This window comes from Canis lupus, chromosome 20, assembly GCF_011100685.1.
Source record: "Canis lupus familiaris isolate Mischka breed German Shepherd chromosome 20, alternate assembly UU_Cfam_GSD_1.0, whole genome shotgun sequence".
In the NCBI taxonomy this organism is placed as follows: domain Eukaryota; kingdom Metazoa; phylum Chordata; class Mammalia; order Carnivora; family Canidae; genus Canis; species Canis lupus.
In genome coordinates, this window is record NC_049241.1 from 47,058,294 (window position 1) to 47,084,475 (window position 26,182).

Here is a 26,182-nt window from a genome sequence, read left to right on the forward strand (position 1 = left end):
AACATGTCCCTTAACTCAGTCCTTTTTTTTTTAAAGATTTTATTTATTTATTCATGAGAGACACAGAGAGAGAGAGAGAGAGAGAGAGAGGCAGAGACACAGGCAGAGGGAGAAGCAGACTCCATGCAGGGAGCCCGACGTGGGACTCGATGCTGGGTCTCCAGGATCACGCCCTGGGCCAAAGGCAGGCGCCAAACCGCTGCGCCACCCAGGGATCCCTTTTTTAAATTTATTTATGATAGTCACAGAGAGAGAGAGAGAGAGAGAGAGAGAGAGAGGCAAAGACACAGGCAGAGGGAGAAGCAGACTCCATGCAGGGAGCCCGACGTGGGACTCGATCCTGGGTCTCCAGGATCAGGCCCTGGGCTGAAGGCGGCGCTAAACCGCTGAGCCACCGGCGCTGCCCTTTAACTCAGTCCTTAACGCTGGTCCCTCTCCTGTTAAAAAAACACCTCCCATGGCTCCCTATGCCTACGGGACAGACTCCCTTAATGGGCTCTGAGAGAACCTGCCATCAGGACGGGGATCTGGGATGAGCGGGAAGGGCTGTCAGGGCCCGGCCCAGACCCAGCCTCCCCTCCACCCCGCCTCGCCCCCCACCCCCACCCCCGGCCTTCCCGCGGGGCCCACGCGCCCCCTGCTGGCTCTCCGTGGGGCTCGCGCGGGGGAGACCACGCGCTTCTCTTCCCGGGAACCTGCAAAGCGAGGCGCGCGGGTCGGGCTGGGCCCAGCCGGGAGCTGGCGGGTCACTGGGGTCGCGCGCTCAGCGGCTCCACGCGCAGCCAAAGTCCGCCCTCGGCGCGCAGGATGAGCTCCGGCTTCCTGCGCGGCTCCTCCTCGTGGGGCAGGACCCTGAAGCGCAGCAGCGTGAGCGCCAGCACCACCTTCATCTCGCTCATGGCGAACGCCTGCCCGATGCAGTTCCTGAGGGGGGAGGGGGGCTCGCACTCGCCAGGGACCCCGGCAGGGCCCATCGCGCCCAGAACCCAGCCCGGGACCCGCATCGCCGCCCGCAGGGATGCACAGCGGCTGACGTGCCTGGGACCCCGCTGGGGACTTGCCCGTCCATCCCGGGAGCTGGGCCCAGACCCCAGCCTTGAACTCAGGCCCGCAGACGCGCGCGCGCGGCAGAGCTGCTGAGCACCCCGCGGACCCCTCCTTGGACCCAGCCGCCCCCACTCCCCAGACCCTTACTCCTAACCTCCGGAGGAGGGGAGACCAGGAGAGCCATCCTCAACTTCCTCCCCTTTCCCTCCCCCACAGACGTTCCTGGGATCTCAGTCCCAGACCCCTGCCCCCGCCACCCCATTCCCACCTCACATACCCTCTTGGCTCACCTGGGCCCAGCAGAGAAGGGAATAAAAGCCAGGGGAGACCTCTCCTTGATGTTTTCTGGGTCAAAGCGCAAGGGATTGTATACCTGAGGGCACAGAGAGGTAGGGCTGCTGGTCAGGGTTTCTCAAGATACCTACACCCAGATACAAAAGACAAGTGGATACAGTGGAGGGGGATTGTAGGACACCCCCGGTCAGGACTCCGCCCCCTCATCAGGTGGTAGGATAGAGAAGAGGGATGCGCAGCACCTCAGGTTCCGGCCAGACTGATGGGTTGTGATGAATCCCAAATATGCTGAGGACACAGTTGTTCCCTATGGGAGAGAAGGGGAACAGTCAGGATGAGGTCTCAGCTAATGGGACCACCACCCTTCTACCCCTGATGCTGTGGGCACCTTTGGGGATAACCCGGCCATCGGGGAGCACGATGTCCTGGGTACATCGGCGGGCAATGACTGTGACAGGTGGGTGCAGCCGCAGACTCTCCTTGATGCACATGGTCAGGAAGGGCAACTGGGCCAGGTCGTCCCTAAGGAAGCCCCCCAACAATTATCCACGAATCGTATCAAAGACACCCCCCCAAGCCCTCCTTCTGCTCCTGGAGATTCTCCCTTCCTTGCTCTGACCCTCACTTCTATAACAAAATAAACTCCAGATGAGCCAAAAATTTAACTACTAGAAAATGAAAATCGAGATGGCCGGGTGGCTCAGCGGTTAAGCGTCTGCCTTCGGCTCAGGGCATGATCCCGGAGACCCAGCATCGAGTCCCACATCGGGCTCCCTGCATGGAGCCTGCTTCTCCCTTTGCCTGTGTCTCTCCCTCTCTATGTGTGTGTCTCTCATGAATAAATAAATAAAATCTTTAAAAAAAAAGGGGAAATGAAAATCACAAAAGTCACTACCTAGAAGGAAATTTAGCCTAGCATTTTTAGAATTATTTCTGAGAAAAATACAACATTCACAGGGTATCTTTTTTATTTTTATTTTTTTGTATTTTTTTTTTTTTGGAGTTCGATTTGCCAACATATAGCATAACACCCAGTGCTCATCCCGTCAAGTGCCCCCCTCAGTGCCCATCACCCAGTCACCCCATCCTCCCCGCCCACCTCCCCTTCCACTACCCTGTTCTTTTCCCAGAGTTAGGAGTCTCTCATGTTCTCACAGGGTATCCTTAAAAGCGTAATATATTTGCATAAGAAATTTTTTTAAGTCATACAATTAGCTGAAAATGAAATATTGGTACTGGACTTAACAGGTTATTTGAAAAAATAAGATCCACACTAAGGTGGGACGACCTTATAATAAAAAGATGTGGATTCTTTCTAAGTTAATCGATATATTCAGTGCAATCAAATAAAAATCTAGTTGATTTTTTTTGGAACTCAGTAATTTTATTCAATTTGAAAAAATTAAAGTTCAAGAGCTCTATCAATTTAAAAATAAAAGATCAAAGAAAGACAATTCATCCACTGGATATTAAGACCTATTATAAAAGTGTGGTAATAATAAATAAAGTCACAGCATGGCACTATTGCAAGAACAAGAAAACAGACCCATAGGATAGAGAGCTCACAGACAGGCATGTGAATAGGTGAAAACATAGCATCTGGTAAAGGAGGCTCCACAACCCCGGACAATGGATGGTTCAGACAACTGATTATATGGAAACAAAAAGAACTCATCACCATGCACTCCACATACAAGATGGAGTCTTCTCTAATACATGAACAGTAAAACCATAAAGTTAAAAGAAGATATAACATAGAAGACATCTTTGTGATCTATAAGTTGGAAGGAATTCTTAAAAATCCCGAAACATAAACTGGAAAACCAAAAAAAGGAAAAGGAAAAATATGCACAGAATTAAGGATTTCTGTTTAACAAAAGACACCATGGACCAAATTAACATTCAGATGAGAAACTCACAGATTATCAACAATTAATATATGGATCTAGAACAATATCACGAATATACAAGGAATTCCTGCAAATCAACAAGAGAAATGACAGGCAACTCAAGAGATAAGTAGACAAAGGACATGATCTAGGAATTCATGGGAGCTCAAACTCAGAGATTTAAAACATGAAGAGAAGCTCAAAGTTATGCAAGAAATGGAAATTATATAGCAATGAGCTATTACCTCACTTCTATTCAAGGGTAGAGTTAACAAGGTGGGTGATGGTAAGGATTAAGTAGCTGGTGTGTAGGAGTAGAGAGATCCCATGTGCTGATAGTGAAGGTACGGACAGGAGCCACAGCTCTGGAGGTATCAGTGTGGTCAAAGAAAGGCAAGTGTGTTTTGCTACCTAGCAAGCTGGCTCTCGGGCATAGAACACAGAGAAATTCTCAGGCAGATAAAGACATGCACACCAAGATGTTCATTGCAGTAATGAGATTGAGCTCTCCTGGATGTTCAGCTCTAAAGGACTGGAGAGGGAAGTTCTATATGACAATTCAAAGCAATAACCTAAAGGTACATAGAACCAGGGATGTCTAATAAAATCATAGTACTATGTTTCTGAAAAAGGCAAGAACCAGCAGAGGTCTGTGATATAACACCTATCTGTGAATTTTAAAATGCATTCACCCAAAACAACAAATTATGCAAATAAAAGGATTAGACACTCTAGAATTATATTGGTGGGGAGCTGGAAGTGGAGAATTTGAATGAATGGAAATAAGTAAGTATTGCATAAAAAAATGATGATAAGTAGTCATGAATTGAGGGCCACAGTTAACTTCATCCTTGGCACCTGACGTCCAAATAACTAACTAAAATTTTCAAGGCTATTTTTCAAACTACCCAGTCCAATCACAGAGTTCAAATGAAAAAAATAAAAATTCAAGAAAAAAATGTAAAGGCAAAGTAATGAAATAGGAACAACTTTATCGAGTATGAAAATGTTTTTTAATATGATCACAAAGACTGCTTAGTGCTTATATATGAATATATAAATAGAACAGAATGGAGCCCAGAAATAAACCCCAATAAATGGACAAATTTTGTTTATTGGAAAGCTGCTATTATTTAAAATCCTAAGACAAATACAAAATATGTAACAAAATCTGTTGAAATAGTTAGCTATTTGAAGGAAAAAAATAGATTCCTCTTCAGTACTTACACCAGTATAGATTTCATATGGAAAAGGGATCAAATATAAGAAATAATAATAAAAATATTAAGTAAAATTTGAATTAAATAAAATGGTCTTAATAACTAAATCCATTAGAAGAAAACAAACAAGTTTTACAGTTTAGCATTAGAGTGTGAAGAGCTTTTTCTTTTATTTATTTATTTTTTTAATTGGAGTTCAGTTTGCCAACATATAGCATAACACCCAATGCTGAAGAGCTTTTTCAAGCATTAAAAAAAAAAGAAGCTATTAAAAAAAGTTAATAAATGTGACTACAAATAAATCAGTGAAAACTAAAATAAAGTCAAAAGACATCCTGGGAAAGAATGTTTTCATAACAGAAAAGGAACTAGTTCTCTTTATATTTAAAGAGTCCTAATAAATCAATTTTTAAAAAACCTCAAAGTAAAAAGGACTAATTATGCAAACTGACGCTTCACAGAAAAAGAAATATGCATGGTTCATAAACGTGAGAATAGTGCTGTTTTACCAACACTTAAAGTGATGTTCATTAGAAAAACAAAGTATTATATTCACCTAACAGATTGGGGAAAGTTTCAAAGTTTCATAACACACATTGTCAGAAAGTATGCAAGGAAATTGGCACTCTGAAAATCTGTTTGTAGGAGTGGACTTGCCAAGAGCTATTAAATTGTGAAAACTCAAATGGTCTTTGATTCAGCAACACTACTTCTAGAAATTTGTTCTGGAGAGACATCCACACACATGAGCAAAAATCAGGGTACACAGATGTTTGCTACGTCATGTTTATTACAGCAAAACGTCCCAAACTACACAAATGTCCATCGACAGAGGAATGTTTAGATAAATTATGGTACATTCATGTGATGGCATACTGTGCAGCTATCAAAAAGGTGGAAATAGGGATCACTAGTCCTAACATACACTATAGGGTATATCAGTACGGAGATGCTGAAAGGAAGTTCAGCAATATCTGTCATACTATAAATCTTCACATAAATGTCCTCAACAGAGTGGGGAGCTGAAAAACTTATGCAATGCTACACAGTGCTCAGAAAGGAGCTCTAAGCTGTAATATTGAGTGAAAAGAACAAGTGACCAAATGTATGGGCGTATATTTCTATTAAACTATAATAATCATATAAATATAAATATAAGAATTTCAGAAAAGCCTGAAAGAACATATGACAAACTGATGTCCCTAGAGACCCCTCAGGAGACAGGGGATTGATTAGGCTTGCGGTTCACCTAATTTTCAAAAGTGAACATAATTTTCTCCATAGTGTTTCATTTTGTGCAAGAAACAATAAAAAGTCTTCTTCCATTATTGATTTTGTAATTCAATTTAATTTCCCAAACTCATATCTTGGGGGAAAAAAAGAAAAGACCTTGAAGTTATATTCTCAACACGCATGCCTGAATGTTCTGTGTATACTTTCAGTTGTAGGAAAAAAACTGAATGAGCAAAGTAACAGAGATGGAGGACAAATACATGTGGGTATAGGCTGAACATTGGAAGGTGGGGATGGGATTGGGGTGCTGGCATAATACGGAGGCTTATGTGAGATAATAGAAGAATTTAACCTTTTACTCATTTTGCAATATATACGTATATCAAATTCTTGTGTTGTACACCTTAAACTTACACAGTATTATGTGTCAATTATACCTCAACAGAGCTAAGAAAGAAAAAAGACTAAGACTTATATCCATGGCAAACCATTCCATACTGTTTGAATTTTTACCAAGCACATAATTGAAGTTGGGAGACGCACACAAAGACTTCTCCACTTCACAGAACTGCTATGCTGAGCAAAGCCTTGAAGTTGAGGCCACTACCTCCAAAGTGTCCAGTTCAACATCTCCTCTGCATCTTTCAGCCCTTGGCCACAAATCTGCCCCCCAGACCTCCAGGCTCTAGCTCATCCTCTCCCAGTTTGCCCCTGTAGCTACAGATATTTTTAATAAGAATATCTGGGGGATCCCTGGGTGGCTTGGCGATTTGGCGCCTGCCTTTGGCCCAGGGCGTGATCCTGGAGTCCCGGGATCGAGTCCCACGTCAGGCTCCTGGCGTGGAGCCTGCTTCTCCCTCCTCCTGTGTCTCTGCCTCTCTCTCTCTCTCTCTCTCTCTCTATCATAAATAAATAAATAAATCTTAAAAAAAAAAAAAAGAATATCTGACTTTTCTCTCCAGCCCATGCTTTCTTGCATGGCTCCCAGCCAATGACAGGGCACGGTGGGCCCTTGCTTCCTGAGCATTTCTGCCCAATGTGAGACTCTCCTAATGGCAGCATCCCTGCCCACTTTTATCTTTTATCCGATATTGGCTTCCCAGAAAATTGAACTGACACATTTGGAAAGTCTTCACATGGTTTCCAAAGCATTCCAGGAAGGACTAGCCTCACTGAGAGCCCCTCTGATTCTTTACACCGTAAATTTCATGAGGCTCTAGCCACTTTTACCTCCTCCCTAACAAGCCAGGCTCACTCCTGCATGCCTCCATCCTGGCCTTTGCACAAGGCCTGGATGTCCACTACCCACAACCAGAGTGGTGAATTCTTATTTGCTGCTTCACTATCCAGCCTCGCCCACCTTCTTTCCTCTATGTGTCAGCCTTGTCCAGGTAAGATTCGAATGGGACTGGACACGGAGTTGGGAGAGGACAGATAGTGTGGACACACGTTTACCAAACAAAGAAATGGGTAATAATTTTTACACCCAAAGACCTCTTGTGAATGCCTGGAATAGATTGTTTAGAATCTATAATTAGATATAAGAGCACAAATTAAGGGGAGTAAGGGTCTTTGGGGGGAAATGTGCAACCTCAGGCAGAAAAGCAAAGGAGGGGAGAAGTTCGTTTACTGGACACATGCTGGATGGCATCTGTTCTAAACACATTGTCACAGTTCTCCAAGCAGCCCTGTGGAGGAGAGATTCCCTGCCCCACCCCATTTACAAAGGAGAAAAGTGGTATTCAAAAAGGGGAACTGATTTTATTAAAACAGAGCAATAAATATGGACACACATCTTTCTGTTTCCCCTGTTCTCCAGGCTCCACCCCTATTCCCAGGAAACAATAATTACAAAATTAACAAAAAGTTCTTTCCCCTTCCCCAGCTGGGGAACAAAGCCTATGAGAAGGGTTCAAGAATAGACCATAAGAACCTGCACTCACCATTCAATCTCTTGAGGCTCACGGTCCCTCAGGAGCTCTTGCACCTCCTGCCGGCAGCGCTCCTGGTATTCTGGGTGTTTTGCAAGGTTGAACAGGACCCAGGAGAGGCCACTGGCTGTGGTGTCATGGCCTGAGAGGCAGCCAGACAGGCTTGGGTCTCTGGGCTTGTTCAGCACCAGAGGGTGGGCAGCGCCTTTAATTAAGGCCCTCAGGGAAGATGGGGAGGATAGGGTAGGATGAGGTGGTCCAGGGTCCACCTCCCAAGTTCCTGGGATTGGACAGACCCCTGTCCCACTGTGGTCCCACACTGGGATACTCACCCTCAAACATGAAGGTGTCAGCTTCAGCTCGAATATCCTCATCTGACAATTGTTTTCCCGCTTCATCCTAGAGAAAGGGCAAGATTTCTTGAATCAGACCAGCTCTGAGGATGTCTGAGTCTAATCTGAAACAACTCCTCAGGCTCCATCATCAAAGCAGGATCCGTCCCTCATCATCTCTAGAGCCCACCCCACAGGTCTTCTCCCTGATCTCCAGCCTCCTATTTATCCCGTCCAGGCAGCCTTCCACAGAGTCATGTCTAAAATGTATTCCTGACCCATGTCTCCCTTCCTCAAGTACCTTCCATGGCTCCCCAGTACCCTCTGGATCAAGTCTAAGTTCTCCCATATGACATTTGAAGTCAAACTCCATTCTATCTCTTGAATTCTGATCCCAGGGAAGCCCACCTTGGCCAGCAGGAGGACATCAATGAAGTCCATAGTTTTGGACTTAAGGAAGTCACAGGAGCCTCTGCTAATGAGGGTATGGCGCCGCTCCTGGATGATAGCATCTGTGAAGTTGTGCACCAGTTCGCAGGCCCTGCGGAAGCGCCGCCCATCAGGGCTGAGATTGTACAGGAAGTCCAAGTACAGGAGGACCTGCTCATTCCGTTTCACCACAAGGGCACTGAGCTCCAAGATGGCAGCAATATATTCACTGGGACTCCTGCAGGGCAAGAAAACCTTAAGAAACAGCTTCTTAACCCACATGAAACCCTAGAAGCACCTTCCAACCAGAAACCCACAAGCATGAAACCCTAGAAGCATCTTCCAACCAGAAACCCACAAGCATGAGACCCTAGAAGCATCTACCAACCAGAAGCCCAGAAGCACTGTAGCACATACCTTGCTCATCATAGCCCCCTGGCCTTTATCCAAAACAGAGACATGCTTCTCCAGGCATGCTTCTCCCTCTATCCCACCTCTATGAATGGTCTCATGTCCCAGACTCCAGGACAGAGCTTCGGTATCATGCTTGTCTTCCTCTTTCCTACACAATATATGACCCTGACCATTCTTCCTTAGTTTCTCCCAAATCTGCTCCCATTGTCTTCACCAAATTCAAGCCTCCTATTCTCCATGGTCTCTTTGAATTCTATATCTATACAACAATCGGTCTTCTCTAAAGTCAGATGTACGAAAACAGCTTTGACCATGACCCTCAACTGTTCAAACACCTTCCATGCCTGCCTGGAAACCTCAAGATAAACTTCAGATGCCTTTGCCTAGCTTTTGAAAGTCCTTAAGACACAGACCCTGCCAACCCATCCAACCTCATTCCCAAGGTAGCTCTTCACTGTGGCACATGCTTTGCTCATCATAGCTCCCTGGACTTTATCACATATTTCTATCTACCTGAAAGGATTGCTCTTTCTCTTTCTCTTCCTCGTCCTTCAATGTCTAGTTCTGATCCATCTTCTCCAGGAAGTCCCTTCTGATTGTGCTGATCAGCCCTCCCTTCCCCATCTACTCCCTTGGGTCTATGGCTAATGTTTCAGACCTTGAGCAGAGACTTACTCCTGGCAATTGCTGTCAAAACTGAAGACACATTTCTGCAGACTGTCCAGGGTCATGAGGCTGATGTGCTCAAACATGTCTAGATGGGTGCTGCCTTCTGACACCAGGCGCTTCCACTTGGCCTGGGCAGAGAAAGCGGCAAATCTTGGGCTGGCCCCTGCCTCTCCTGAGCTTCTTCTCAGCCCCAACCACCAGGATGGACTCCCCCAGGCCCAGCCTCCTTATCCTCCACCTCAGACACCCATCTCCAGGAAGAACCAGGCTTGGGTGGGAGTGTAAACTGTTACTATTAAAGTAACATGGGGAAAAAAAAAAAACATGGCTGGGAGTCAGAAGACCTGAATTCAAATCCTGGCTCTACCTCCTACACTCTGTGCCCTTGGTCAATTCATTGCTTTCCTCCTGTCAAAGCTCATTGGGTTCTACCTGTCAAAGATATAGTAACAGTTAAGATTACTTGCTTTGGTGTGACAAACCAGGTTGGAATCCCAGCTCCACTTATTAGCTCATCTGCTAGCTGTGTGAACATGGCAAGTTCTCTAAACTCTCTGAGCCTCAATTTCATCACATGAAACCATCAGGGGCAATAATAGTCACCTCTACCTCATATGGTTGTGAAAATTAAATTAGACAACATATGCAATAGAACTGGTGCATCATTTCTGGTATACAGCAAGTGCTGAATAACTGTTAGCTCTCATCCTCATCCTCATCATTATCATAGTGGTAGGTGACTGTTGAAAAATGTCCCCACTTCTTCATCTCTCTCTATACCTTCACCCTTTGCAACGAGGTTTTGCAGGTCTTCTATTAGGAGGTAGAACCTCTTTGTCCAGCTCTTGAATCTAGCTGGATGTGGGACTTGTTTTGGTCAACAGAAGAAGGTGGAAGTCATAGTTGCCTGGTTTGAAATTAGGCTTCAAGAGGTATTGCATGTTTCTCTTCGTTCTCTTGGAGCCCAGCCTCCATCGTGTGATCAAGCCCAGGCTAGCCTACTGGACAAATGCAGGAGTCCAGTAATTCCTCCAAGGCCATCCTCAACCAGCACCCCAAACGTGCAGCAGAGCTGAGCCTGGATAAGCAGAATTGTCTTCCAAGCCCACCCATCACCACAGACATGTGAGTGATTCCAGCCAACATAAGAACTATTCTATTGACTCATCATCTTGTGAGCAATAACAAACACTAATTCTTTCAACCCAGTGAGTTTTAAGGTGAAGAGCTACGCAGAAAGAGCTACTATATAATCTTCATCTTAAATTTTACAGAGTTTCAGTGAGGCAGACTACAAACTAAAACCTTATGAGCACCTACTATATGCCAGGATCATGATTCCATTACAACATCTTGACCACTCTTTAAGAAGGGCTTATTGCCCCCATTTTACTTGGGAAGCTTGGGGAGGAAAAGGAATGGCCCTAAAGCCATTCAGCAAAGCCAGGACTCCAGATCATATGTGTCTGAGGCTGCTCCCCTTTTCCCAAGGCTCCAGCTGGGACCCTGGGTTTAAGGAACTCACATGCATGATGTCTGCACTTCTGTTGAAAATCTTCACATAAGATTTCAGGATTTCAAAGTGGAAGGCAGGTGTCAGCAAGCGGCGGTGGTGGCTCCACTTGTCACCAGCACTCAGCAGGAGCCCATCCCCTAGTAGAGACAGCCACAAGGAGTGGGCAAGAGCAGTGTCTTGTACTGAGACCCCATAGTTGTCCCCAACCCCCTTCACCCAACGTTACTTACCCAGCCAGGGCTTCAGGAAGTTGTAGAAAAACATGTCCTTGGGTACGATGGTGGCTGACACAAGAGATAGACCATCAGGTGCCATGGAGCAGAGGTGGGAAGGGGCTTTTAGTTGGGAGGTGGAGGATCCCAACAGGGGTCTGCATACCCCCTCCAAGCCCAGCACAGCAGGAATGGAAACAAGGGCAGAGAAAACAGAGAGGAGTGGGGAGGTGAGGGGACACCAGACCAGGCTGCAGCACAGAGTGGAACAAAGGTAGAGCCCACAGACACACCCCTATGTACTTAGATACACACTAACATGGCACAACACACCCCAACATGGCTTGACATGGCTCCTACCTGGTCCAACATGTTTGAAACTCCCAAGCACAAATTGGCACTCCACAAAATGCCTTTACAGGGACCTAGGACACTATATCTGTCCCAGAACCCCCTGACATCTCTTTGGACTTCTGACATGGCCCCAGCATGTATGAACATGTCCTGGCATGAAACATCATGCATAATATATATTTACATGACAAAACATGCTCTGATATGGGCCCAAAGACAACCTGACATGACCTCAGTGTGTCCCACAAATGGTCCTGGACAGGACTTAAAGGTCTCATTCATGTCCCAGACATGGCCCAGGTGTGACCTAGCCTTCCTCAGTATCCCCTTCCACGTCATACTCATCATTAGGTGCCTAGGTAAGGGGTTCCTATGTCCTTAAGGAGATCAAAGTCTACTGACATCCTCAGATGCTGTGCTCCTCCCACCACAAAGAGAGCCGCCACTGCTCCCTTGGCCTCTAGACCAGCCCCAACCAGACACAGTTAACCAGCCTGAGGTTTGGTAGATCTTCTCCCACAATACTCTGGTCATCTTCACCCCCAAAATCCCCTCCAGCTTAGAGTCCCTCCCAGCAGAGGCAGCTAGAGCATCCAAGAACACAGAGAAGCAAGAGAGAAGCTTCAGGATACTATGTAGCCTTCAGAAGTTAGTATGCCTCCTTTAGTCTTGGTTTCCTCATCCAGGAAATGCCCACTAGCAGGGATGCTGATGGATGGACACCTGTGCTATCTGCCTGTCCAGGATCCATCTCCTTCTGGAACTAGCATTTCATCCTTCTTCTACTCTCAAATCCAAGTAGTTAGGAGGATGACCATGTCACCCTATCCTCTGTTCCAGAGCTAAACATATGACCGTAAGCGTCAGCAGTCAATTCTCAGCGACTAGATAAATAATTGGTCCCTGTGATCGAGGCCAGGCCAATTTAAAGGAATCCTGCAACTTTTTCTGGGTCCTCAGAGAATGAGCTCACATTTCCATGGGGGCTGAACTTAAGCATGACAGTGGAGCTCTCACAGAGGAACACAGAACTACAAGATGAAGACAGAGTTCCAATAGCACTGTTTCAAAACCTGGATCCAACCATGCCTGAAGACAATAGCCCTCAGCTTTTCAGTCAATAGATTCACTTCTTTACTTAGACCAACAGTGTTGAATTTCTACCACTCAAAACTGAAAGGGACTGGCAACTAGAGAAAGCCAGCGACCTGCCCAGAGTCACCTAGCAGGTTAATGGTAAGGCAAGGAGTGTTGTCCAGAAATGGAAAGGACTGGAAGGAGGAACAGGGGAGTGGCTAGGTTGGGGGCTTCTGGGAGAGATACCTGGGGCCTGGAGCAAGGGGGCAACAAACTTAGGATGGACGAGCCGCAGTACAGGGTAGAAAGGCCCTATCCACCAGAGATGAACATCACGGAAGTAGTGGCCCAGATCCTCTATCATCCTCAAGCCTTCCTCATTGCTCTTCACCTGGGGATGGCAGGGGCGGGGGAGGGGAATGAGGCCAGGTCAGGCAGGAGACCCCAGAAGCTTACAACTGCCCACTGCAACCCCTCACCCCCTTCTGCTTGCATTATTAGTCTATACCTCTACACCTCACTAAGTCAGCTTCCTTCTGTTGGTCTATTTGTCTTTTTGTGTGCCTATCTATCTATGAGTCTCTCCATGTCCCCTCACTCTCTTCATCTGTCTCTTTAGGTAGTTGATAGATAGCTAATTGATAGATATATTGATAGTTGATTGAGATAGAGATAGATAGATGATAGATAGATAGATAGATAGATAGATAGATAGATAGATAGATAGATAGATAGATAGATAGATAATGGATGAATGGAAGATGGATGAATGGACAGATGATGGATGGGTGGATGGATGGATGGATGGATGGATGGATGGACGGATGGGGAGAGATGAAAGATGGATGGACAGATGATAGATGATATGTGTTTGCATCTGTATATGTGTATGTTTCTTTTACACTCTGTATGTCCTCTGTCTCTCTCCCTTTTTCTCTGCATCTCTCTCTTTATTTACCCCTATTTTTCTTTCCATCTCTTCCATTCCCTGAGTCTGTGCTTCCTCACCTCCATGTCCTCTATGGCTCTCCAGAGACCTCAGAATAAACTCCCTGCCTTTACGTGGTCCTGCAGCCCCCCTGGCTCTGCTGTCCTCACCACCTTTTCCCTGCCTCTCACTGGCATCACTCTCACTGCACTGAATTCCTTCCTGCTCAAAAACCAGGTGCTCACTATGTCCCCTTCAGGCCTTTAAGTACAGGGTATTTCGGGTATTTAAGTACAGGGCTATTCCTCTCCACAGCATATACTTTATCTTTTTTTCTTTAAAAAAAAAATCCTACCCATCATTCCAGACCCACTTCCAACAACTCCTCCTCCAAGAACTCTTCTAGCCTGCCCAAAGAGCAGAGGCCTTGCTTTCCCTTGGGTTCCCCCACCACCCGTCTCTCCCCGAGACCCACTCTGACCACCCAGAATTGGGGGTGTCTCTAGCTCTACATGCCCAAGATTGGAGTTCCTCCAGGACAGAGCCTGGGGCTGAGTCTCTCCAAGCATCCTAAAACAGTGTCCAGAAAGGAAGAAATGGCCAATGGCACCTGGCAGCAGCAAGGGCCTTGGGATCCACAGGGACTTCCCAGAAGCTTGGTAAGGAGGGGCTTGCAGCCCACAGATGCTGGCTGCTCCAGGGCTCGCCATCATGTTTTCCAGGTGAGGACATGTGGCATGGTGACAGACCAGGCAATGTCAGGATGGCAAAAAAGCGGTAAGACCCCAGGCAGAACATAAGTCCCTGGGTGTAGGTAGCCACCCTCAAGTCCTGCTCCGTGGTGGGGGGCGGGGAGGGCTACAAGTAAGACAGGGGGTGTCACCTCCGCAGAAGGAGCCACAGCAAGGCCCCCAGCAGCCTCTACAATGGACAGAGTGTCCAGATTCTCCCTGGATGGAGGGAATCTCTGCTTCCTACTGTTCCTTCCCTCTGGGGACAGGAGGGTCCTGGAGGCTCTCCACGTCCCAAGGATGCATCCCAGGACACAGGGAGAAGACATGCTCTCTCCCCACAGAGAGGCTCACCTTGGCTTGAGAAGTGGGGTTTTTCTCCTTCCAACCTCAGAGAGGTCCCCATGGGGGAGGTTTGTGGGCAGTCAAGTGGCCTCAGGACTTGTACTGGGCTCATCCCCGCATCCTGTCAGGTACTGGCCAGTCCACACAGTCCCCAGTTCCTCACATGGTGATGCATCTGCAGCCCTTCCAGCCCTGGTAAACCCCAGGGGACAGGTGTGAACTCTGGTCATCAGACAGGAGGGCAGCTCCCACCTATGAGCCCCTACTGCTTACCAGGCTGTACATAGTGAATCCTGTCTGTCTATCTATCTATCTCTCTCTCTTTTTTTTAAGATTATTTATTTATTTATTCATGAGAGACACAGAGAGAGAGAGAGAGGCAGAGACACAGGCAGAAGGAGAAGCAGGCTCCATGCAGGGAGCCCGACATGGGACTTGATCCCGGGTCACACATGGGACTTGATCCCAGAGGATCACACCCTGGGCTGAAGGCAGGCGCTAAACTGCTGAGCCACCCAGGGATCCCTCTATCTCTACCTCTATCTCTATCTCTATCTCTATCTCTATCTCTATCTCTATCTCTATCTCTATCATCTCTATTTCTAACTCTATCTCCATCTCCATCTCCATCTCCAACTCTATATATCTCCCCTGCACTTACAGACTCTTCCATCAGACATGCCCTTTATATGGGGATCCCTGGGTGGCTCAGCAGTTTGGCGCCTGCCTTCTGCCCAGGGCATGATTCTGGAGTCCTGGGATCGAGTCCTATGTCGGGCTCCCTGCGTGGAGCCTAGTTCTCCCTCTGCCTGTGTCTGCCTCTCTCTCTCTCTCTCTCTCTCTCTCACATGAATAAATTAATAAAGTCTTTTAAAAGAAAAAAAGACATGCCCTTTACAAATGAAGATTACCAAGGTCACATCCCCTAAAAGGAGAAGGGGGGGTTAGCCTGGTGAGGCATCCTCTCCAGTCCCTTGGGGTGCCCCATCCTGGCCTGACAAATACTCTCAGGTGCGCCAGAAAGGTGAACAGAAGTCACTTTCACCTTTGTGACTGCCTTCCCCATCCCCTCCCCCATCCCCAAGGACCCTGAGGCACTTGATGAGATTGGACCAGAGAGGGAGAGTGACTCAGCTGAGGTCACACAGCGAGAAGAACTAGAGGAGAAAAGAGTGACCCAGACCGGTTTCCATGGCCAAGCCTTAGAGAGGGCATAGGAACTGCTGTAACTTTATAACATCCTGCTACCCCCAGGGCTTGGTGAGAAATTTCCAAGACCTAGAATTTTAGGTAACCTTCAGGACGAGCTTGGGACATTCTGTCCTGTAATGAGCTGGTCTGCTGGAGGGGAGAGGAGGAGTTGGACACCCATCACGTTGGCATTGGATGACCAAGGGAGGTGATGGTAAGTTCACTCGAGCCTAGGACATGGCCTCCACCATGACATAATCAAACATTTATTTATTAAGTGTCAACTGTATATCAGCTCCTGATCTAGGCATTATAGATATCAGGTCTGTCCCCCAGTGCTGTTATCTAGTGGGAGAGAGGGATAACACACAAATAATTGGACAATTTACTGTTTAAGCTTGAACAGGACAGAGTCAGAGGTCAAGGTCTGATGGGGGGGAAGTGAAGGGAGGCTTGGAGAAATTACACTTGCACTGAAAATAGAATGAAAAAGAGGGATCAACCCAGTGGCTGCAGGAAGGGAAGCCCTTCTTGGCAAAGGAGCAGTACAAGTAAATGTCCTGAGATAGGAATGGTTTGGTTCATAGAGGAGAGAAAGGAGAAGCTTGGAGTGTCTAGGATATGCACAGGGCCTGGCAACACTAAGTCTATGTTCAGAATGATGAGCAATCCGATAGAATGATTTTCAGCCAAATAGTGGTGTTAAAAGCTAAACTTCAGAAAAATCTCTTCAAGACTAAAGAGGGACAAGAGTGGCCAGGAAGAGCCCAGGGAGTTGGAGAGAAAGCTTCCCAAAGAAAGATGCTAGTGGATATGGCAGGAGAAGTGACAGGAGGATGCAGAGAAGGGATAGATTGGGGAGAGGCTATAGAGGCAGCATGTCTGGCTGTGCTGAAGGACCAGACTGCAGGAGAGAAAAGAGGGAGGCCAGGGGCCCCAAAGCATGAGAAGTGGGCAAAGGAAGGATGGACAAGATGGAGCGTGGGACAGGATTGAAGAGGGAGCCTGAGTTCAAATTCTGACTTGATAGAATGAGGTGCTTAGGAGACCTCACTCAACGAGGGGAGGCTGGGGTTGGAGAGACCTGAATTTTTAATTCACTTGTGGAAGGAGCCCCTGACCCACTTGGTAGTTAGACCCAGGGTAAGGTGATGGCCTTTGGAGCCAGAGAAGATGGAGGGTGGGTTGGGACCCTCAGGTCTTCCCACATGGAAAGGTTGGGTGAAGGAGGAGCCCAGTGGAGGGCGGTGTGCTGGAACACTAAAACCCAGAGAACAAGGAGGTTCAGACCTGATGCAGTGGTTCACAAGGTCAGATTGCTTCTGGGAGGTCATGAGGTCATGGTCATCTCGTGGAAGCCCAACAGGGGGTGGGAACTAGGCTGGAGCAGGTGAAGATTGGCCAGATGGGGGCAATAAGTAAAATAAGTTTGTCCGTTAAGGTCGAGACCAGAGTGATTCCTTCTCAAAGGGGAAGTGGTCAACTTTTATCCAAGCTGGGCGGTGGGGCCCATTGATATACACCGTGGGGGTGGGAGGCAAGATTTCAAAAGGAGGAAAAAGAAGAAAAGGCTAGACAGTCTACACCTCTCCTCTGGCCCAGTTGCAGGGAGGAAAGGGGAGAAGTCATAGTTGATTCCTGCAGGGAAACCGAAGCCCAGACAGGAGCACCTGCTGGCCTGAGGCCAACTAAGATGGGCCAGGCAGGGAGCAGATCCTGGACCATGGCCCTGAGGAGACTGTGGGGGCACCAGGAGACCCGGCTCAGTGCAGCCCTTCACCGCTGTCCCAGACCCCAGCCCAACCCCTGAGCGCCATTCCTGAACCCGCAGGAAGTCCATCCCCTGACACCCCAAACCTGTCCTCCCACCCACACTCACCAGGCCCAGGTGACCCCAAAACCAGTTGCGCTTCGGAGGCTGTGGGAAACACCGGAGGCGGCAGCAGTTGTCATAGAAGCTGTAGCTCCAGGTCAGGACCCGGGCCAGGAGCCAGGTGGCGCCAGCCAGCAGCAGGAGCACCCATGGGGAGGCTGCAAGCTGCCCCAGTCCCAGCCAGGACAGGCTCACCTGCAACATCCTGGGACAGAGGGACTGGAGGGTGAACCCCTGAGGACCAGGACTGGGGCAGAAAGGTGAGCTCGGTGAACTGCTCACTTCAGAGGGAGAGGGCCCCGGATGGGAGGGACAGGGAGGGGCAGGGATGGTGAGCGCTGGGAAGTGGGCAAACAGAGGCTCAGAGAGGAGCGGGGAACCCAGGGACTTCCAGAGGCAGAAGCAGTGGGAGAGATTGGGGTGGAGGAGGGAGAAGGAGAGAGAGACTTATGAAAAAACACTCACACTCAATCAGTGGGAGGTTGCCTCGAGATCCAGTTACAAGGAAATCATCCTCCCCCAGCCAGCTGGATTCCAGGAAGCTTTTGCCTGCAGCAGTGTCTCCTCCCCACCCCCCAGACCAGAACACTCTCAACCCTGCCAGCCCCAGCCTGTCACCTTCTGTCCGGAGGGATTTAGGCCACACAAGCTCCACACCCCTCCTCCTGGTGGGTCTTTGTCCCTGGCCCCTGCCCTCTGAACTGGGGGAGGCTGGGCTTGGCTGGGTCAGCCAATGGTGGCATGCCCCTCTGCCACCTCCCCACCTGGCAACTGCCCAAGACCTGAGGACAGAGCCAGCAGGCTACACAGAGAAACCAGTCCAGGGTCACATGGCCTGGGCGCTGGTTCCTCAGGCTCTGTGCCTCCCACATGGGGTGGGGGGTGAGTTGGAGGATGGGCAAAAATGGCTGGGGGGGGGGGGGGAGGGTGGCCCATGTTAACAGCCACCCCTGCCCTTTCAAGGCCAGTGTGGCAGGTAAAAGCTTGAACTTGAGAGTTCAGGGGCCATGGGCACAGCGTTGGGCCAAGCCTTGTCCCAGTACATCTCTGAGGCTCCTTTCCACGTGTGAGTCAGGAGGGTGGTTTCACCATTTTCCAGCACAGAATCAGGAAGCCTCTGGCCTCTGGACTGCACACCTTGGCGGGAGTTCAAGCCCTGCCTCCAAGCAGCCCAGGGACCTGGTTGAGATAGGACTGCAGAAACAAAGAAACCAGCCAGGCCTGGGGATTACCGGCATTAGATCCAGGGATAAGGGGCCCAGTCTGAAGAGGGCACCTGGGGGGTGGTGAGGATGTGGGGGCCGCAGGATCCCGGAGAGGGTGGGGCTCAGATAGAGGAAGCAGAGCTGGGAGACCCTGGGTGGAGTTCTGCTCCTCCTGCCTGGGACTGTGAGCTGTGCCAGCCCCCTGTGGGCTCAGTACTGCCATCTGGGAGATGGGTGTCAGATGAGGGCCTGAGACGGGGCACATCTTGTCCAGATCCTGTCCCAAATCTCCCTGTGAGGTGGTCTCAGCCCTTAACAAGGTCTCCCCATGTCAGGCTCCAAGGTGAAGGTGAGTTTCAGGGCCTACTGAGCAAGAGAACTGGAACAAACATTTCTCCTGGGATGACAAGATGCTAAGGAAAGGCATTTCCTCTCCCCCAACCCACACATTCCTTCTGGCCCTGCCGATCCTGTGATCCTGCCGCAGGTGGCTGCTTGAAGCCCTCAGCAAGTTGAGGTACATTGTCCTAGATGTTCCTCCTCGGCTGGGGTGGATCCAGTCACTGATGGTCCATCCAGAGAAGGGCCAACACCAGATAGGTCTGAGGAGGAGCAGGAAGAAAGGAGGAAAGAAAGGTCCGGGAGGTACCCTAACTCCCTTGAGCCACACAGCGAAGCAATTCAACGTGATGGCACAGGTGAAGGTGAATCCTGGCACATAGTGGGTGCTCATTAACTATTCAGGGAAGAAAGGGACTTTTGTAGCCAGGAGCTCTAAGAACTGACCACTCAGAAATATCACAAAGAGAAACAGAACATGAGAGACTCCTAACTCTGGGAAACGAACTAGGGGTGGGTGGAAACGAAGGCGAGGTGGTCAGGGGGTGGCGGTGACTGGGTGATGGGCACTGAGGGGGACACTTGATGGGATGAGCACTGGGTGTTATTCTATATGTTGGCAAATTGAACACCAATAAAAAATAAATTTACAAAAAAAAAAAAAAAAAGAACTGACCACTTAATTTGTGGTCCTCAGACCATCGGCGTTGGCATTACCAGCAGCATCTTAGAAATGCAGAATCTGAGGCTCTAAGTCAGACCCACAAAGGCAATGGCTATAATTTCTTTTTTTTTTTTTTTTTGCCATTGTCCCCAATAAGGGGAGGAATTTATTTCCCTTCTCCTTGAATCTGGACTGGCCTGGGACTACGTAACCAATAGTGTGTGGTAGAGGTTGTGCCGTGCCAGTTATGGGCAACAGAGGGACAGCAACCCACACTGACATTTGCTCTCGGGATGCATCTCCAGCTGCCACGCTGTGAGGAAGCCTGGGCCCCATGAAAGGGCCTCACTCTTGGGCATCTCTGATCACCAGCCCCAGCTGACTTCCCAGCAAACCATGAGTATCAACCACCCGCCACATGAAGGAGCCATTTGGACATTCAAGCCCAGTTGAGCCTCCAGATGAGCACAGCCCCGGACTGATGTCTCATGGAGCAGAACCATCTGTCTGAGCCCAGTCCACATGCAGTCACTGCGTGGTCATTGCTTTAAGCCACTAAGTTTTGGGGGCTGTCTGTTGTAGTGATAGCTCATGGATACACCAACTGAATCAGAAATCATGTTTTCACCAGATCTCCAGAGATTTGTGTGCACATCAAAGCTGCTCTAAGAGACCTGGGTCAGGTGACTGGGTGGCTCACTCTGTTAAGCTTCTACGTTCGGCTCAAGTCATGATCTTGGAGTCCTGGGATCGAGTCCTGCATCAGCCTCCATGCTCAGTGGGGAGTCTGCTTCTCCCTCTCCCTCTGCCCGTGCTCTCCCTCTCAAATGAATAAATAAAATCTTTTTTAAAAAAGAAAAAAAAAGAGAGACCTGAGTCTGGCTCTGCGATGTACCCTAGGGAACTTACTCTGTCTGTCCCTCAGTTTTTTTACTTGTCAAATGAGGAGAAAAATGTGTCCTTGCCAGGGCTGTGTATTTATTGAACACCTTACCCTGTGCTGGTCATTATTCTAGATGCTTGGATGCAGCAATGAGCATGGCAGGCACTGTCCTTGCTGTCAAGGAGTTCATATCTAGTGGGGACAGTCAATGATCAATTGAATAAATTATCAAGAATGTATTGGACAGTGATTATGATGTGAGGGTTTCCAGGAGGAGGTGACCTTTGAGCGGGTCCTGAATGAAGGAGTGGATCGTGTTGCTGAAAGGGCCCCACAGTCATGGAATAATAGGCCCAGCCATGGGCATAAGCAAGTGTGTCCTTATTCCACTGACACCCACACTCTGATTACAGCCTAATGGTCCTTCAAGGAACCAGCCAAGGTGGCAAAATTTAGTCCAATATTCAATCTAGAAGCAGGTCCTGAAGATTGCTTCACCATATCCAAGAACTCAAACCCCAACAGACGTCTGTGGCCATGCAGGGACAGAATCCATCCATCGTCCTCATTTCCTGGATTAGGTGACAGGAGGCAGAAAGGAAATAAGAGGCCCATTGAGGGAGGCAGAAAGCCTCAAGTGGGGACTTTCTGCTCTGAGTCAGAGGAGGCTGGAATGTCCATTTCTCATCCAACAAGGAATGTCTCAGCTGCCAAATCACACAAACCTGGCTTATGCAATGTCGCCCAGCCAATGTTGGAGGGAGGGCAGCCACACACAAAGAAGCAGAGCCTTATCCTTCTCCAGGGATCCTTCTACCCCCACCCAGAGCCGGGCAGCGGACAAGCATGTGTCAGACCAGAGGTGACAGACACTCTGTGGGTCATCGGCCCCAAGTATGGCCCGTCTGAGCATCAGTCTTCACATCTGTAAAATGGGCTTGATAAAACCTCTCAGAGGACTGCAAGCGTTCTATCAGACACAGAGAGGACAGGAGAAAGTACAACTCTAAGTGATATGTGAAAAATGGTCCCATTTACATATAAAACATTGTGCATATGGGGGGGTGCACATGTTTGCACATGCACTGAAAAAGAATCCAGAATAATCCACACCTCATAGTAAAATTAGAGAAAGTAGAATTGGAGTCTTTATCCTTATAACTTGCTACTTGTCTCAAATTCTTTCTCTCTCCCTCACTGAGGTGCTATAACTTTTATCACTAAAAAACGAATAGGATTTGGGGGGCGGGGGTTTACATAGTTGGTACACAAAACAGATGAGCAGTTTTTCTTTTGTGTCACCATGGAGACACACCTCCCACGAGTCAGCGTGGGGTCTCTCTAGAGCAAGCATCTAGGCTGCCTGGTGGCTGGAGTCCCTCTTTCCCTTTCCTTGGCCTTTAGGAAGGAACAAGTTCTGGGTTCAGCACAACAGAGTTCATATCCCAGCCCTGCTCAAAGCTGGCTGTGTGACCTTGGTCAAGTCGCTTGCCCTCTCTGACCTTCATGCCCTTCTTGATAAAATGGAGGGGGATGGAGGGGGAGACTTGTACCTCCCAAGTAGTTCATTCTTCAACAACAAACTGCACTGGAGCACCTACTCTGTACCAGGCATGGTGCTAGGACCCAGGACCTGGGACAAACAAGACAGATGAGGTCTCTGAATAGTGGTGCTCATGTCTGATGGAAGAAGCCAGTGGAAAATAAGACCAAGTCCGATGGTGGTAGTAATGAAGGAAATTAACTGAGTGAGACATGCCAGCGAGTGACCAAGGGGGAATATTCAAACAGGGCAATATTCAGGGAGGGCTGCCCTGTAGAGGTGACCTTTGAGCAGAAACCTGCATGATAGGAAGGAGTGGGTCACCAATAAGGGCCGCCCCTGAAGTGTGCCAGGACTCTAAATACCTAGCACTGGGTGGGGCGCGCATGTTTGTCCTACACATGTTCATTCTTGCTTCTGTCCTCAAACGTGCTGAGACAATCAGGGCTGGCGGGGCCCCTGCAGTCAGGGCAGTGGGGGTAGCAGGAAGCAGCCCTGCTGGAGACCTGCGATAGTTGGGAAAATATGACCAGACATTCAGCCAAGAAGGTAGCGCTGAGGGTTCACTCCACATAATCAAGAAGTCGAAACAGACAGGCTCCTGAAGCTGTGTTGCGGCAGGACCAGCTGGCAGAAGACCAAAGGAACCGGTTGAGGAAGTAGAAAGCCTAGAGGAAAACTAGTTCAGAGGGCACGCAGCAGCTAGGAACAACCACAGGGGATTGTCTGAAGGCACTGTACTCATTGATAGCCTCCCTCCTCCCCCTCCTCCTCCCCCTTCTGCTCCTCCCCTTCCTACTCCTCTCCTTCCCCTCCTTCCCTCTCCCCCCTGCTCACCCCCTCCTGCCCCCTCCTTCCCTCCCTCCTGCTCCCTCTTTCCCTCCCCTTCCTCCTCCCCTTCTGCCCCTCCCCTTCCTTCTCCTCCTTTAACCCTCTTCCCCCTCCTGCCCCTCTCCTTCCCCTCTGCCTCCTATTCCTCCTTCCCCTGTCCTTCTCCTGCTCCTCTTCCTTCTCTCTCTCCCTCTCTGATTATTGAGTGATGATTGCTCACAGGAACCAGCCTGACCACCACCACCACCCCAAGCCACAGGAGGGAGACCTGGAGACAGGACCTTCGGGAAGTGTAGTGTCATAAAAAGAAGCCATTTGGCCCCTCTCCTCCCCAAGTGGTAGATTACAGATGGCGCCAAACTCTTTGCGAGCCCTCCCCTCGAGAGGGTGTGATGATTAGTCGGTTTGAGGCAGCTGGACTAGGCTACAGTACCCACTGTTTACTTAAACACTTATTAGGTGTTGCTGTGAAGGTGTTTTGGACATGGAGTTAACACCTACAATCAGCTGACTGTAAGTAAAGGAGTAAATCACAGGATGTCAGTGTAAATGGGCCTCATGCAGCCCGCTGAAAGGTCTTCAGAGCAGAAATTGAGGTTTCGCAGAGAAGAAATTCTGCCCTGAAACCACAACATCAACTCCTGCTTGAGTTTTCAACCTGGTGGCCTGCTGGCCTACAGATTTCAGACTTGCCAACACCCCCAGTCACATGAGCCAACGCCTTAAGATAAATCTTCATATATACATAAACAAGTGTATTTTTTAGTCTTAAATATATACATAAATCTTAAGATAGAAATGTATATATAACATTTATTTATAATAGAATATATAAATCTTAAGATATAAATTTATATATAATCTATATATAAATATTTATATATAGTCTCAGATATAAATTTATATATAAATAAATTTAATAATGTAACACATAAATTTATATATAAATATACAAATCTTAAGATATAACCTTTTATAATATAAAATGTATATATAATATTTATATATTAAATATATAATTTATATATAAATGTATATAGATTTATATATATCACATATAAATCTTTTTTTTGAATACTTTTTTAAATTTTTTATTTATTTATGATAGCCACAGAGAGAGAGAGAGGCAGAGACATAGGCAGAGGGAGAAGCAGGCTCCATGCACCGGGAGCCTGATGTGGGATTCGATCCCGGGTCTCCAGGATCGCACCCTGGGCCAAAGGCAGGCGCTAAACCACTGTGCCACCCAGGGATCCCCTCACATATAAATCTTAAGATAAATACACAGTATATAGATAGATGATAGTTGTAGATGGATAGATGGATGGATGAATGGATTGATAGATGATAGATAATGAATAGGTGATAGAGAGAGCTTGATGCTTATTAGTTCTGTTTCTCTGGAGAACCCTGACTGATACAGAGGCAAAGTATAATTCCCTTCTTCTTGAACCACAGGCTATCCTCAGTGACTCTGGGGACTCGAAAGTCTAGATTGTAGGAAGACTTGCGACTTCCTTCTAGTCCCCTTGGAACACACCCTTTTGGATTCAGCTGCTATGTTAAGAGGAAGCCCAGGCAACCCCATGGAGAGACCCACCTTGAGAGGAACTAAGGACCCCAGCTAATCACCAGCAGCAAATTGCCAGCTGCGAGAATGAGCCATGTCGAGGAAAGTATTTATAACAACCCTCCCTGGATCACAGTCAGTACCATGTATGTGTTTGCCCTTATTTCTCTTATTTTATAACAGAACAAGGACACGAGCATCAGCCAGGAGCCTTGGGTGTCTCTGGTGCACATAGGAGGGACTTGGTCGTGAATACACACTCTTTATTCCCTTGGTCCTTAGCAAGGAAGTTCCCACTTGGGGCACCTGGAGCTCAGTCTCTCTGGGGAGACGGCAGGAGAATAGGCACCTGCCAGTCATTACTCAGGGCCACTGCCAAGGGCATCGTTTCTCCAGAATGTCCTGCCTACTGCAAAGGGGTGGAGTTTGGACAGTGACCTGATGTGGACACTCACAGTTGTTCAGTGAGTGGGGTTCTCTCTCCTCTCTTCCCAGTACACCCACACGCAGTCTCACACACACTCACTCACTGATACATGTACCCTCACTAAAGCACACAGGCATGCACACTGTCTCATGCACACATATACTCACCCACACTCCACGCTTGCACGCGTACACTCACTCACATGCACACATAGTCACTCACGTGCGCACATCCACACACGTGCACATGCCCATACAGTCACACGCACACGCGCGCACACACACACACACACACTGGTCTAGTGGAGACCAGGCGCCCGGACCTTGTTGTCTCCGAACCGTCCAGCAGAGGGAGCCCCCGACACACTCAGGAGAGGAAGGAGACCCACAGCCACCCGGACCGGCCCAGGCCTGAGCGTTGGGAGAATCGGACACGCGGAAGCAGCAGGTGCCGGGGATCCACGAGCCTCATGCCTCCCCTCCTCCTTCCCTCACTCGCTCCCCATCACCCGCCGTAGCGGAAGGTCAACATGCATGAGAAGCATGATGAAAAATCCACCTGGCGAAGGAGAACCGAGGTGCAGAAAGGGCTACTCACGTGCGCAAGGCCACCGCTAGAAAGGGGCAGAGCTGGGGTTTGAACCCACATCTGTCGCCTCCCAAGACCAGGGTTTATTATTTGCTGGAGGAAGAGTAACCTCGGATGGGGGATTCCGGCCGACGATCCCAGCACAGGCCACTCCTAGACGTCACGGGACCCACACCGCTGCGGCCTCCAGCATCGCGCCTCCGTCCAGGCCTTGACTTCTCTCCACCCCCACCCACACAAGCACCCCCACACACACACCTGCCGATGCTCCCGATAGGCAAAGCGAGGCACCAGATGCCTGAGGTGAGCCACCCCGCTGACACCACGCTAGGAGGACATGGGGTGAATCCTCTCACTCTAGGGAACTTCGCTTCCACCTCCGTCCAACGAGAGGATGGCAGTGCCCATCTCATGGTAACAGTACCTGCGAGAATGCCGGGCGAATAT

At 48.6% G+C, this 26,182-nt stretch overlaps 1 protein-coding gene across 6 annotated transcripts; it reads right to left on the reverse strand.

The window, feature by feature from the left end:
- Positions 1 to 269: 269 nt before the first annotated feature.
- LOC484867 (cytochrome P450 4F3) lies at positions 270 to 18,293 on the reverse strand. Of its 6 annotated transcripts, XM_038567002.1 has the most exons (14): positions 18,151 to 18,233; positions 17,692 to 17,730; positions 14,631 to 14,813; positions 12,864 to 13,008; positions 11,205 to 11,258; positions 10,984 to 11,111; positions 9,465 to 9,586; positions 8,355 to 8,613; positions 7,947 to 8,013; positions 7,627 to 7,756; positions 1,730 to 1,863; positions 1,584 to 1,648; positions 1,338 to 1,420; positions 270 to 924 (listed from the first exon to the last, which is right to left on the reverse strand). In XM_038567002.1, the coding sequence occupies exons 4-14, from the start codon at positions 12,979 to 12,981 to the stop codon at positions 747 to 749; spliced, it is 1,338 nt and encodes a 445-aa protein (XP_038422930.1). In that variant the 5' UTR covers positions 12,982 to 13,008; positions 14,631 to 14,813; positions 17,692 to 17,730; positions 18,151 to 18,233; the 3' UTR covers positions 270 to 746. The 6 variants fall into 6 exon arrangements, with proteins under 6 accessions (XP_038422930.1, XP_038422927.1, XP_038422928.1 ...); XM_038566999.1 differs by lacking the exon at positions 14,631 to 14,813 and having other exon boundaries at positions 17,692 to 17,890; positions 18,151 to 18,293; XM_038567000.1 differs by lacking the exon at positions 14,631 to 14,813 and having other exon boundaries at positions 17,692 to 17,932; positions 18,151 to 18,279.
- Positions 18,294 to 26,182: the final 7,889 nt, after the last annotated feature.

Excerpts from the sequence above, each read along its gene's own strand:
- LOC484867 (XM_038566999.1), bottom strand. The coding sequence starts at position 17,889 with ATGTTGCAGGTGAGCCTGTCCTGGCTGGGACTGGGGCAGCTTGCAGCC. Across the intron at positions 7,757-7,946 it reads TGACACCTTCATGTTTGAGG|GCCATGACACCACAGCCAGT; the intron begins GTGAGTATCCCA and ends GCTGCCTCTCAG. Across the intron at positions 1,649-1,729 it reads TGGCCGGGTTATCCCCAAAG|GGAACAACTGTGTCCTCAGC; the intron begins GTGCCCACAGCA and ends TCTCTCCCATAG.